The sequence below is a fragment of the Pleurodeles waltl genome, chromosome 10, assembly GCF_031143425.1.
Source record: "Pleurodeles waltl isolate 20211129_DDA chromosome 10, aPleWal1.hap1.20221129, whole genome shotgun sequence".
Classification (NCBI taxonomy): Eukaryota; Metazoa; Chordata; class Amphibia; order Caudata; family Salamandridae; genus Pleurodeles; species Pleurodeles waltl.
This window is the reverse complement of record NC_090449.1, coordinates 861,268,589-861,282,523: the sequence shown is the minus strand read 5'-3', so window position 1 is coordinate 861,282,523 and position 13,935 is coordinate 861,268,589. Positions and strand designations below refer to the sequence as shown.

The following is a 13,935-nucleotide window of genomic DNA, read 5'->3' as shown; positions in this document are numbered from 1 at the left end:
GTGCCTTGGCTCAGTCACCGCTTGTTTGGGTTAAGCCATGGCCTGTTGGCGGTGGCGTCCCCTGGGCTTTTGTTGACTTCTCGTGAGCCTTATGTTTCGACGTCTTACTCACGGTTTTCGCAGTTTCTTCGGCCTCGAGCTCTTCCGAGTCCGACTCTTGGATAGAGAAAGCTTCCTCTTCTTCCTCGAAACGCTCTTGTTCTGTCGGCGTCGACGCCATCTGCAGTCTTCTGGCTCTTCGGTCTCTTAACGTCTTTCTGGACCGAAACGCTCGACAGGCCTCACAAGTATCTTCCTTGTGCTCTGGGGACAAGCACAAGTTACAGACCAGATGCTGATCCGTATACGGATACTTGTTATGGCATTTTGGACAGAAGCGGAATGGGGTCCGTTCCATCAGCCTTGAATTCACACGTGGCCGGGCCGACCAGGCCCCGACGGGGGATCGAAAATACCCCGAAGGGCCACCGGAACTCTTCTAAATTCGGTGTCGATCTGTTGTCACTAACCCGATACCGAACGCAAACAATACCAACGTCTTTTCCGAGATTCTAACTAACTTTCAGACCCGAAACACGGAGCGAAAAGGAACACGTCCGAACCCGATGGCGGAAAAAAACCAATCTAAGATGGAGTCGACGCCCATGCGCAATGGAGTCGAAATGGGAGGAGTCCCTCGGTCTCGAGACTCGAAAAGACTTCTTCGAAGAAAAACAACTTGTAACACTCCGAGCCCAACACCAGATGGCGGGATGTGCAGCATGTGTATCTGCAGCTACACATGCCATCGAACATATATATATATGCTTAGGTGTAACTATTGCCATACTTAATACGGTAACTGCTTGTTTTTATTCATCTGATTCATGTCATGTAATGGTTTTAATCAATTATGCATGGTAAATAAATAAATTCACTTTGATTTTGAGAGAAAAGTCTCCACATTTTGAATCATAGTATCAAAATTAATAAATTGTTTTAAAATTAAGCATTAATTGACGTACCCCCACACTAATTACAATTCTGAGTGTGAGAAAGAAGTATTAATAAATGTGTTTCACACTCCTTGTTTAGCACAGTGAATGCATTTATTTTCTTTCTTGAAAATGTTTCAGATTTTAAGGTGTAAATCTTTTCAATGAAACATGATTCATATACAACTATTATAGCCATAGTGTAATACAAGATCAGCCAACATGTGTTTTGCAGTTACCAACTGCTTCTTAATACTATACAACTTTAGAGAAGGGAAAATGTGGATCGTGAACAAATTCATAGGATCCTGAAGGTCCAGAACTGTGGCATGAACTTGGCCCCTCACAGAGGACTAAACCCATTCACATGTACTTTAGTAAATCTCTGAAAATTGAATTATTCAGACTTGATTTTTAATGTAACCTCCAGACTTTGAGGAGTGAGATCTAAGGGCACATGCTCTACCTGACTGGACACCTTTCCCTCCTACACCATTTATTCTTCTAATTAGACATTACATCCAACCCCCTTCTGCTCTGAATTAACCAAAAAGTTACACGTGGTGCATTATGACACTCCAAAATAAATAATCTTCTATTTCCTAGCATTCATCTGCATATTAGGTGACATCACAGGATTCCAGTAACAACTGTTTTTAAAAGAAGAAGCCAGGCAAGCAGACTTCATTCCCCATAATCCATCTCCACAGGAAGTGGTATAATTTCCTTCCATCCCCGTACTTTAATCAATTGCTCATGGTGAACACAGACAATGGTATTGTCTGTTTGGACCTGCTGGGGTCAGAAACAGCTTTTGGACACGACCCCTGTTCCACTGAACCCGTGCTTCGTCCAGCACCCATACTGCCACTCTCCACAATCACACAGATACCTAGAACACACAAACACTTACAGAGAATCCTCACAACACACAGACCCAATCTCACACACATCCCATTAACTACTACACGCCCTCAAACTACAGAACACATATTCCAATCATGCTCCTTATTGCTTTCTCTGCAGTATTCTACACCCCAGAAATCACAGACCTCATCACAAACGTAATGGGCTCTTTATCACAGAAACATGGTTCAACTCCACTTCTAGATGCCCTTCCTCTAATAGGGTGAGGAGGCCTGCTGTCATTTGTAACTCCTCCTGGTCCTCCACTGTAAGTAGAACGTGACACTCAAATCCATGTAGTCTCTGACGTGCCACTTCCCATTCTCTGCAACTCAGACCACCAATTTCTTATGTCAAACAAGGATTACATTGATGAATTCTAAAATCCTTTTGCCACCTCATCTAATAACCTGCCCATGCCACCCTCTTGGGTGACTTCAAACACCATGACATCACAAACTCAATAAAATTATTAAATAAGAGACACCATCAGAAATACACAACATGGTAAATCATGTCAACTAACCAACATATTCCAAAGGACACATCCTCAATCCTGTCTTCTCATAAACAATCCAATGCAAACCACCCACACCCGTGGACTGGGCTGACGACCGCTCCATCCACATTTTACTGCCCAACTTCCTACCAAGAAACAGAGGTCGCCGTAAAAAAGAATACCAAACCTTCAGATCCTTCAAAGGTTTCTCCATTGACAACCTAATGCTTAAACTACTCTCTCACTTTTTTTAAACAACTTTTAAGCTTTTTTGAGCAAATATGTGAACATTCACGTTTCAACTAAAACGTGCATGTGCAAGCCAAAACCCTCATCACCCTGGTACTCTAAAGACATTGGTGACAATAAATGGTCCACCTGTAGACAGGAAAGAAAAGGGAAGAAAAACAGAATTTCCAAATACCACATGATACTGACGTTCTACACAAAACAATCTGGCAGCCATCACATTACCCACAGCTTCGTACTATACTAACACTGTGAAATGAAGCCACCTACAGAAGAACACTATTCAACACAAACATCAACCCCTTCTTCAGAAAAGAAATCAGAAGATTTTAGAGCATATTGATAATGCCAAACCCATTTCTCCTCTTACACCCACCTCTCCTCACGGAATCATGCAATGTTCATGCCACATCTTGTGCAGATATCACTTACATACTCAACTCTATCAAAGCCAATTCCTATGAAGATGGTGTATTACCCTTATCCTTCATCAAACCTCTTTCCAGGGAATCTCTCTCACTCCTGCTCACCACTGCCAATGCCTTGTCACTCAAGGAATCCTCCTAAAAGCTTTCATAACAAGCCAGATCTATCCAATTATAAAGAAACTTATTCTAGTCCCTGACATCCTTTGCAACTACCAGCCAATCACTCACTTACCCTTCATTGGTAAGATCATCAAAAAAAAGGCTGAACTCAATTCCGTTATCATGTTAATGACTAACAATCTGGTTTCAGGTCAAGTTGCAGCATGGAGATTGCTACCTAACACACCACAGGCAAGCCTTCTTAACCACAGACGAAGATACACCCTTTCTCCCAATACTGATGTACCCCTCGGCTTCTTTTCATATAGTCAAGCATCCCAACCATATCTACCTGAAAGACAGAAGTCCTGGTATTTGCTGGGAACAAGTAAGAAGTAGTACAGAGCTGGATCAAGTACTTGAGCCTTGATGGCTTAGGACCCCAACTTTCAATGAATATCAGGTCACTTCAATTCATCCTGGACACCAACCTCGCACATAAGGAACACATTGCCAAAAAACACAAAGATAGCCTGGTACTGAAATGCATTATCTGTACATTTCTAATCCCAGAACTAAGCTACTTCTATTGTCACTTGTTGACTCTACACATGCTCTTGACCCTTTATAGCGCTCAGCTGACTATAGGCTAGGACTGTGTTACACAAACGTCAAATACAAACTAAGATCTGAGCCCCTTTCACAGAATGTGTCAAGTTAAAAGAGATATACACTGTTGTATTCTTATGTTTTTTTACTGAAAGTGTACTGCAGCACCTAGAGGCTGGTTTGGCCACTGGTGAAACATGTGGTAACATCAGTAATTAGATTTTTTAATTAAACAGAGCTATTAAATTATTCAAAGACATTCTAATATGCAAACGCTTGAATGTCATGAGTAGTATTTTTACATAAGATAAATAACTCAAAACCCAACTCAAAAGAGAATTGAAAACTAGACAGGCACTTAATAACTGCCTGGGGGTGTCGAAGGCGGAGCATGAGTGACAATGTACAATAATGTGAAAAGGTATTGAGATTTACCAATATTATAAAGTGTAAACAGGGAGGCTGTGATGCACAATATATATACATTATAAGTAAATACATTAATTACCAGTGACATAAGGGATCTCTGGTGTTTGACTAAGTAGTGTTTTGCCCAGTATGAAAAGACAGGGCCTGGCTCCCCCTTCACCGTCCAACATTAATCGTGTATTAATTAATCCCTTTGTTGAACCTCCGAGGGGAGGCCCGCTACCATGCTTTGTCTAACATGGTACCCATCTACACTTATTTCAAATGTATGTGGTATTACCACCTCTCTGTGTAGAGCTATGTGTGAATCACATTAGTAACCCCCTATTTCCGTCTTCTGTTACCCTCTTTATATCCACTTATTGAAAACTGAAGTACATATTTTTGTTTGGTGGCATATGAATTTAAACATTTTAGTATCTCTCTGAAACACTTATAAATTACAACTGCCCAAAACATGCCAAAGATAGCGTGCTTGCTCAAAGTTCATTCACACGATATTAATTACATTGCATCTGTTCCTACGTTTCTATTCCTTTGTGGTGGAATGAAAATGTCACTTACCCAGTGTACATCTGTTCGTGGCATCAGTCGCTGAGATTCACATGGTATGCATGAGCTCGCCATCTGGTGTTGGGTCGGAGTGTTACAAGTTGTTTTTCTTCGAAGAAGTGTTTTCGAGTCACGGGACCGAGTGACTCCACCTTCTGTGCTCATTGCGCATGGGCTTCGACTCCATCTTCGATTGTTTTCCCCGCAGAGGGTGAGGTAGGAGTTGTACTATAGTAATAGTGCCCGCGCAATGAAAAATGTAAGTATGTACCTATTAAAGGATTAAGTAATATATATACAAATGTACAAAATTGAAGGTAACTTCTGAACTGCTACAGGCTTCCGGGGAGGTGGGTGGGTCCATGTGAATCTCAGCGACTGATGCCACGAACAGATGTACACTGGGTAAGTGACATTTTCAGTTCGATGGCATCTGTCGCTGTAGATACACATGGTATGCATAGACTAGTAAGCAGTTAGTTCCCCATAAGCGGTGGTTTAGCCTGTAGGAGTAGAAGTTGTCTGAAATAGAGTTCTTAATACAGCTTGACCTACTGTAGCTTGTTGTGCGGATAGCACATCTATACAGTAGTGTTTGGTGAATGTGTGAGGCGTAGACCAAGTGGCTGCCTTACATATTTCTTGCATTGGGATGTTTCCTAAAAAGGCCATTGAAGCACCTTTTTTCCTTGTTGAATGTGCCCTGGGAGTAATGGGCAGTTGTCTTTTTGCTTTAAGGTAGCAGATTTGGATGCATTTAACTATCCATCTGGCTATACCTTGTTTTGATATTGGGTTACCTGCATGAGGTTTTTGGAATGCAATAAATAGCTGTTTAGTTTTTCTGATGTTCTTCGTTCTGTCAATGTAGTACATTAATGCTCTTTTGACATCTAATGTATGTAGTGCTCTTTCAGCCACAGAATCTGGCTGTGGGAAGAATACTGGTAATTCTACCGTTTGATTTAGATGGAATGGAGAAATAACTTTTGGTAAAAATTTTGGATTAGGTCGTAGGACGACCTTATTTTTATGTATTTGTATAAAAGGCTCTTGTGTTGTGAACGCTTGAATTTCACTTACTCTTCTTAGAGATGTAATGGCGATGAGAAAGGCAACTTTCCAGGTGAGGAATTGTATTCCGCAAGAGTGCATGGGTTCGAAGGGTGGGCCCATGAGTCTTGTTAGAACCACGTTTAGGTTCCATGAAGGAACAGGTGGTGTTCTTGGTGGTATAATTCTTTTAAGCCCTTCTATGAATGCTTTGATAACTGGTATCCTATACAAGGAAGTTGAATATGTAGTTTGCAGGTATGCAGATATTGCTGCAAGGTGTATTTTAATAGAAGAGAAGGCTAGCTTTGCTTTTTGTAAATGGAGCAAGTAATCTACTATATGTTTTGGAGTTGCCTCTAGTGGTTGTATCTGATTATGATGGCAGTAACAAACAAATCTTTTCCACTTACTTGCGTAGCAGTGTCTAGTGGATGGCCTTCTGGCCTGCTTTATGACTTCCATACACTCTTGGCTAAGTTGTAAGTGTCCGAATTCTAGGATTTCAGGAGCCAGATTGCTAGATTCAGCGATGCTGGGTCCGGGTGTCTGATCTGTTGGTTGTGTTGCGTTAACAGATCTGGTTTGTTGGGCAGTTTGATGTGTGGTACTACAGACAGATCTAGCAGTGTTGTGTACCAGGGTTGTCTTGCCCACGTTGGTGCTATTAAAATGAGTTTGAGTTTGTTTTGACTCAATTTGTTTACTAGGTAAGGAAGGAGAGGGAGAGGAGGAAAAGCGTAAGCAAATATTCCTGACCAGTTCATCCATAGGGCATTGCCTTGGGATTGCTTGTGTGGGTATCTGGACGCGAAGTTTTGGCATTTTGCGTTCTCTTTTGTTGCAAATAAGTCTATTTGTGGTGTTCCCCAGAGTGTGAAGTAGGTGTTCAGAATTTGTGGGTGGATTTCCCATTCGTGGACTTGCTGGTGATCTCGAGAGAGATTGTCTGCCAGCTGATTCTGGATCCCCGGAATAAACTGTGCTATTAGACCAATTTGATGGTGGATTGCCCACTTCCATATTTTTTGAGCTAACAAGCTTAACTGCGTTGAATGTGTTCCTCCTTGTTTGTTTAGATAATACATCGTTGTCATGTTGTCTGTTTTGACAAGGATGTATTTGTGGGTTATGATTGGTTGGAAAGCTTTTAGTGCTTGAAAAACTGCTAATAATTCTAGATGATTTATATGCAGTTTTGTTTGATGTATGTTCCATTGTCCTCTTATGTTGTGTTGATTGAGATGTGCTCCCCACCCTGTCATGGAAGCATCTGTTGTTATTACGTACTGTGGCACTGGGTCTTGGAAAGGCCGCCCTATGTTTAAATTTATACTGTTCCACCATAGAAGCGATAGGTAAGTTTGGCGGTCTAGCAACACCAGATCTAGAAGGTGACCCTGTGCTTGAGACCACTGTGAGGCTAGGCACTGTTGTAAGGGCCTCATGTGCAGTCTTGCGTTTGGGACAATGGCTATGCATGAGGACATCATGCCTAGGAGCTGTAGTATTGTTCTTGCTTGTATTGTTTGGTTTGGAGACATGTGTTGAATGACCCTGTTGAAATTGTGGATCCTTTGTGGAGTTGGCGTTGCTACTCCTTTTGTCGTGTCTATTATGGCTCCTAGATATTGCTGTACTTTGCTTGGCAGAATGTTTGATTTTGCAAAGTTGACGGTGAACCCTAAATTGTAGAGGGTTTGTATGACTTGATTTGTGTGGTTTGAGCATTGTGTGAGCGAACTGGTTTTGATTAGCCAGTCGTCTAGATACGGGAACACATGTATTTGCTGCCTTCTGATGTGTGCAGCGACTACTGCTAGGCACTTTGTGAATACTCTTGGAGCGGTTGTTAAACCAAAAGGCAATACTTTGAATTGGTAATGTATTCCTTTGAATACAAACCTTAGATATTTCCTGTGTGATTGATGGATTGGTATATGGAAATATGCGTCCTTGAGGTCTAGGGTTGTCATGTAGTCGTGTTTTCTGAGCAATGGTAACACTTCTTGTAGTGTGACCATGTGAAAGTGGTCTGATTTGATGAATGTGTTTACTACCCTGAGGTCTAGAATTGGTCTCAGTGTTTCGTCCTTTTTTGGTATCAAGAAGTACAGTGAATAAACTCCTGTGTTTATTTGTGTGCTTGGTACTAATTCTATTGCATTTTTTTGCAGTAGTGCTTGAACTTCTATCTCTAGAAGTTGTGAATGGTATTTTGATAAATTTTGTGATTTTGGTGGTATGTCTGGAGGGAATTGCATGAATTCTATGCAATAACCATGTTGGATAATTGCTAGGACCCATGTATCTGTAGTTATTTTGTCCCATGCTTCGTAATATTGATGTATCCTCCCCCCCACTGGTGTTGTGTGGGAGGGGTGAGTGACGTGTGAGTCACTGCTTGTTGGTAGTGGTTTTGGGGCTTTGAAATCTTCCTCTATTCCTAGGAAATTGCCCCCCTCTATACTGGCCCCGAAAACCTCCTCTGTACTGTCCCTGGTAGGTGGGCGGTGCGGACTGTGAGGTGCTAGCTTGTGTGGCCTGACCCCGAAACCCTCCTCTAAAAGGTGTTTTGCGGAAGGTGTTATAAGATCCTCTGCTCTGCGGGGAGTAGAGTGCGCCCATGGCCTTGGCAGTGTCAGTGTCCTTCTTGAGCTTTTCTATAGCTGTGTCGACCTCCGGACCGAACAGAAGTTTCTCGTTTACTGGCATGTTAAGCACTGCCTGCTGAATTTCTGGCTTGAATCCAGACGTTCTGAGCCATGCGTGCCTACGGATGGTAACCGACGTATTAATGGTTCTTGCGGCCGTGTCTGCTGCATCCATGGAGGAGCGTATTTGATTGTTGGAAATGTTTTGACCCTCCTCAACAACCTGTTTTGCTCTTTTTTGCAGATCTTTTGGGAGATGTTCAATGAGATGCTGCATCTCATCCCAGTGGGCTCTGTCGTATCGCGCTAGCAGCGCTTGTGAATTTGCGATGCGCCACTGGTTTGCTGCTTGGACAGCAACCCTCTTCCCGGCTGCATCGAACTTCCTACTTTCTTTATCTGGGGGAGGTGCATCCCCAGAAGTGTGCGAGTTTGCCCGTTTTCTGGCAGCCCCTACCACCACAGAGTCTGGTGGCAGCTGAGAGGTGATGAAGACAGGGTCCGTAGGAGGCGCCTTATACTTTTTGTCCACCCTAGGCGTCACTGCCCTACTTTTAACTGGCTCCTTAAAAATGTCCTTTGCATGGCGTAGCATGCCTGGGAGCATCGGCAGGCTTTGGTAGGAGCTGTGGGTTGAGGAGAGGGTGTTAAATAAAAAATCATCCTCGACTTGTTCCGAGTGTAGTTCCACATTATGGAATAGAGCTGCTCTAGCCACCACTTGTGAGTAGGCTGTGCTGTCTTCCGGTGGTGATGGCCTAGTTGGGTATGTGTCTGGGCTGTTATCAGACACTGGTGCGTCGTACAAGTCCCACGCATCCTGATCTTGGTCGTCGTGGCTCATGGCGGTGTGAGCTGGCGAATGTGACGGGGTGTAAGTTGGCGAAGCCGGAGTTACAGGTGGAGGCGAGGGAGGAGGTGTTACCTTTTGTGTTGTTTGTTGCTGAGGAGTAAACTGAAGCGTTCTCTTTCGTTTGACAGGTGGAAGGGTACTGATCTTCCCAGTCCCCTGCTGAATAAAGATACGCTTTTGCGTGTGATCCACGTCAGTGGATTGCAGTTCTTGTTCAAATCTATGTTTCTTCATTTGAGAAGACATAGAATGCTCTTCGGTATAGGAGCCAGAAACAGGGTCTGATGTCGCTTTTTTCGGCTCCGAAAGCCCTGTCGATTGTTTTTTCGGCTCCGAGGTAACCTTCCTCTTTTTCTGTGCCGAAAATTCTTGGCCTCTATGGTCTTCGGCGCCACTGTCTCGGCGTCGATCGGTGTCGACACCGAACTCTCGGTGTCGATGCTTCTGTTTAGCACTCTCTCGGTCCCGAGGAGGCTGCGTGCCGGTGTCTCGACCGAAGTCGGACGATCTCGACACTGAATGGGCCTTTTTCGGTGCCGATTGTTGGTCACCGAGAATTTGGGTGGAGCCATGGCCGGTTGGCAGTGGCGTCCCCTGGGCCTTCTTTCCTTTTTTAGGGTTTGATCTCGACGTCTTACTCACAGTTCTTGTAGAGTGTAGCTCGTCGGAGTCTGAATCCTGGATGGAAAAGGATTCCTCCTGTTCTTCTTCTGTCTCGAACTGTCGACGCTCTTTTGGCGTGGACGCCATCTGCAGTCTTCTCGCTCGACGGTCGCGCAGAGTTTTTCGGGACCGGAACGCCCGACAGGCCTCGCAGGATTCTTCACTGTGCTCGGGTGACAGGCACAGATTACAGACCGAGTGCAGGTCCGTATAAGGATATTTGTTGTGGCATTCGGGGCAGAATCGAAACGGGGTCCGATCCATCGGCGTTGTCCTCCACGCGGTCGGGCCGACTAGGCCCCGACGGGGTGCCGAAATCTACCCCGAAGGGCACCGAAGCGCTTCGATGTTCAACGCGTCGTCGTATGTGTCTATCTGTAACCGGATCGCAACGATACCGTCGAAAATCTTCCGTCTTCAGCTATCTTTCCGTTCCGAAACTCGGAGCGACATGAACACGTCCGAACCCGATGGCGGAAAGAAAACAATCGAAGATGGAGTCGAAGCCCATGCGCAATGAGCACAGAAGGTGGAGTCACTCGGTCCCGTGACTCGAAAACACTTCTTCGAAGAAAAACAACTTGTAACACTCCGACCCAACACCAGATGGCGAGCTCATGCATACCATGTGTATCTACAGCGACAGATGCCATCGAACATATAATTCTGCGTGCTGCTGCTAATGCATTGCATTAAAAGTTGACTATGGAAATATCACTGAAGATATCGGACATTCCATTTAACCTGCCTGCAATGCAGCTACTCCTGGAGCAGCAAACACACCCTCTTGGATCACCTGCAATGTTGCTCTGCAGCAGATTGTGAAGCCAGAAAAAGTGCAGACTGGGAAGAAAGTATTTCCTAATGCTTCCTAATGAAAAGTGGCTACTACTGGATTCTTGTTGTCTGGTAGCTTTATGCAATGATGTCAGCTTCATGCAGGATATTTTGAATGGCTTGCATATGTTCGAAAGACTAGTGGCTTACACTGGACAATGACAGACTCTTGCAAGTAAGCATGCACCCAAAACTGTCTGAATATACACAAGAAGTAACACATATCTTCCTTTGCTGTGCCCAATGTAATTAACAACCTACTTTTATAAGAACACTACTAGAAATGGCTTGCAGAATTGTTAACATAAGAACTGATTAACATACCTGCAGGAAGAATGTAACAAAGGAAACCCCTCCAAGTACTAGAAATAGCAATGAGAACATGCTGCTTTGTCTTCTCATTTCCTCAGGGTCTACTAATGCAAACACCTAAAGGAAGATTCAGAAGTTTCATTAAAATCACACTGACATGGCTGTGAAAGAGCATATTTAAACTAACACAACAGCACAGTAAAGCTTTAGCCAATGTATTTGGAAATTCAGTTAGTCTTTTTACCATTAAAAGGATTTTCAATCACAATTCCTCAGACGCCAAACATGCATTTCCAACTGTTCCCAATCAAATGTTAGCACTTTTTAAATGTAATAAGGTAACCCAATGTTATCTTTTGGGAGCGATAGACCTCAAAGCAGAGAAAAACAAATCTGTGAATTTTTCACTTGAAAGTACACATCCAACATTCTTAATACCTGGGCTGTTTAGGGCCTACCTTAGTGGTGACTTTTATATATTAAAAAGGGAGTTCTGGGCATGGTAAAAGGGGTATTTCATCAAGTTGAACTGGCAGTATAAAACTGCCAGCAGCCTGCAATGCAGGCCTTGGACAATGTTTAAGGGGCTACTTAAGTGGATGGCACAATTAGTGCTGCTGGCCCAGGAGCAGTTTTTAATTTATCAGCTCTGGATATATGATAAACCACCTTATTAGGGACTTACAAGCAAATTGACTATGCCAATCAGGAGTAAGCTAATTTTACCATGTCGTAGAGATTGGAAAGCAGCACTTTAGCACTGGTTAGCAGCAATAAAGTGCACAGAGACCTAAGGCCAACAAAAACGAACTAATAAAATAGGAAAGCAAAGGTGAAATTTTGTGGGTGACCCGTAAGAGAGGGCCAAATCCAAAAATCAGCACGTAGCGTTGTATGTCACCACCATGACCATGCAGGACAAAAAGAATTAAATCAAAAAAAGACATCCATTAAAACTGGAGTACTCATTACTGATAAAGAAGGAGCATCACAATGTAGCAACATATGCAAGTTATTTTTGTATATTACGTGTGTGTACATACATATACATTTAGTTAAAGTCTTGTCCACCAGTTGTGCTGGTGCACTGTCGAAAAGTTGTGAGTCCCCACAATATGTTCAATGCAAATTTCAAACAGAAGCAATATGGGCACTTGAATGTACTGTGCTGTTTTACATGGTTTATTTAGGAATGACAAGCAATCCTAAGTGTCTCGGCTCCAGACAAGTAAGTATCTATTTATGTTCATCATGGTTAGTTAGGAAACAAGGCTATTCTGTCAATCAACACTATTTATCTAGTGTTGAATAGGTTCAGAATATTGTTAGACGAAACTTACAAGATGAATGAGAATCTCTTGTTTATATTGCAAAGGATAGTATTTTTAGTATTTTTGCTTTGCCTATAAATTCTGATTAGATTTTTTTCCTGGCTAAAGCTCGGATGACATTGTTTAAACAAGGAAATGAAATAATAATTATGTACATTTTTATGTTCCCTACACAATGATGCATTTAGATGTTATTGAGGTGATCTATTTGATTCTGAAATTCATACCATGACAATGGGCTATTTTTTCTATGTCTATGATTGAGTTTGTTCTGTATTTTCATGAGGGGATGAGTGGCAAATAACCTTGACAAAGGCTTGTCTGGATTAAAACTGCTTTGGACATCTTGTGATTTCTTGCCCTTCTCTTCTGCTGGCTATTGGAAGAAATCCAGAAGCTTGATGGTTTGATTAAGGTGGAACAGGGATAACCTTTTTGAGGGGTACTTAGGGTTGGTCCTTTGGGTGAGCCCACCATTATGAACTTCAACGAAGGGTTCTTCAAATGTAAGAGCCTGTTTGCTTCCTCGCCATAAGGTTGTGATAGCAAATAGGAAGGCAACTATCCAGGGCAGGAACTGTGGTGGGCACGAGTGTAGGAGTTCAAGAGGAGGGCCCATGAGCCTGGTATGTACAATATTGAGGTTCCAGACAGGCGTGTGAAGTACGCTGTCTGGAACCTCAATATTAGCGGGATCACTCGTTTGAGCCCCTACATGAAAGCCTTGATGACAGGGACTCTAAATAGCAAAGGGGCCTCCCTATTTTGCAAGTAAGCTGTGGCTAAATGGAGGCACAGGGAAGTGAAAGCTTAATCTGACTTCTGAAGATGAAGAAAGTAGAAATGAAAATGTCACTTACCCAGTGTACATCTGTTCGTGGCATCAGTCGCAGTAGATTCGCATGTTCTGCAATAGCTCGCCATCTGGTGTTGGGCCGGAGTGTTACAAGTTGTTTTTCTTCGAAGAAGTCTTTCGAGTCACGGGACCGAGTGACTCCTCCTTTTGTCTCCATTGCGCATGGGCGTCGACTCCATCTTCGATTGTTTTTCCCCGCAGAGGGTGAGGTAGGAGTTGAATTGTAGTAATAGTGCTCATGCAATGGAGTGACTAAGTATACACCTATTTAAGGTTGAGATGATACATATATAAATAATTGAAGGTAACTTCCAAACTGCTACAGGCTCCCGGGGAGGCGGGTGGGCACATGCGAATCTACTGCGACTGATGCCACGAACAGATGTACACTGGGTAAGTGACATTTTCAGTTCGATGGCATCTGTCGCTGTAGATACGCATGTTCTGCATAGACTAGTAAGCAGTTATTTCCCCAAAAGCGGTGGATCAGCCTGTAGGAGTGGAAGTAGTCTGAAATAATGTCCTTAATACAGCTTGACCTACTGTGGCTTGTTGTGCGGATAACACGTCTACACAGTAGTGCTTGGTGAATGTGTGAGGCGTAGACCATGTGGCTGCCTTACATATTTCT

General features: G+C 43.2%; 1 protein-coding gene across 1 annotated transcript in view; it reads right to left on the bottom strand.

Moving 5' to 3' along the window:
* LOC138261971 (ATP-dependent translocase ABCB1-like) overlaps positions 1-13,935 on the bottom strand; it is a 519,774-nt gene that overhangs the window by 143,252 nt on the left and 362,587 nt on the right. The window contains 1 exon segment of the mRNA XM_069211572.1: positions 11,130-11,234. Within this exon segment, the coding sequence (XP_069067673.1) occupies positions 11,130-11,234 (105 nt within the window).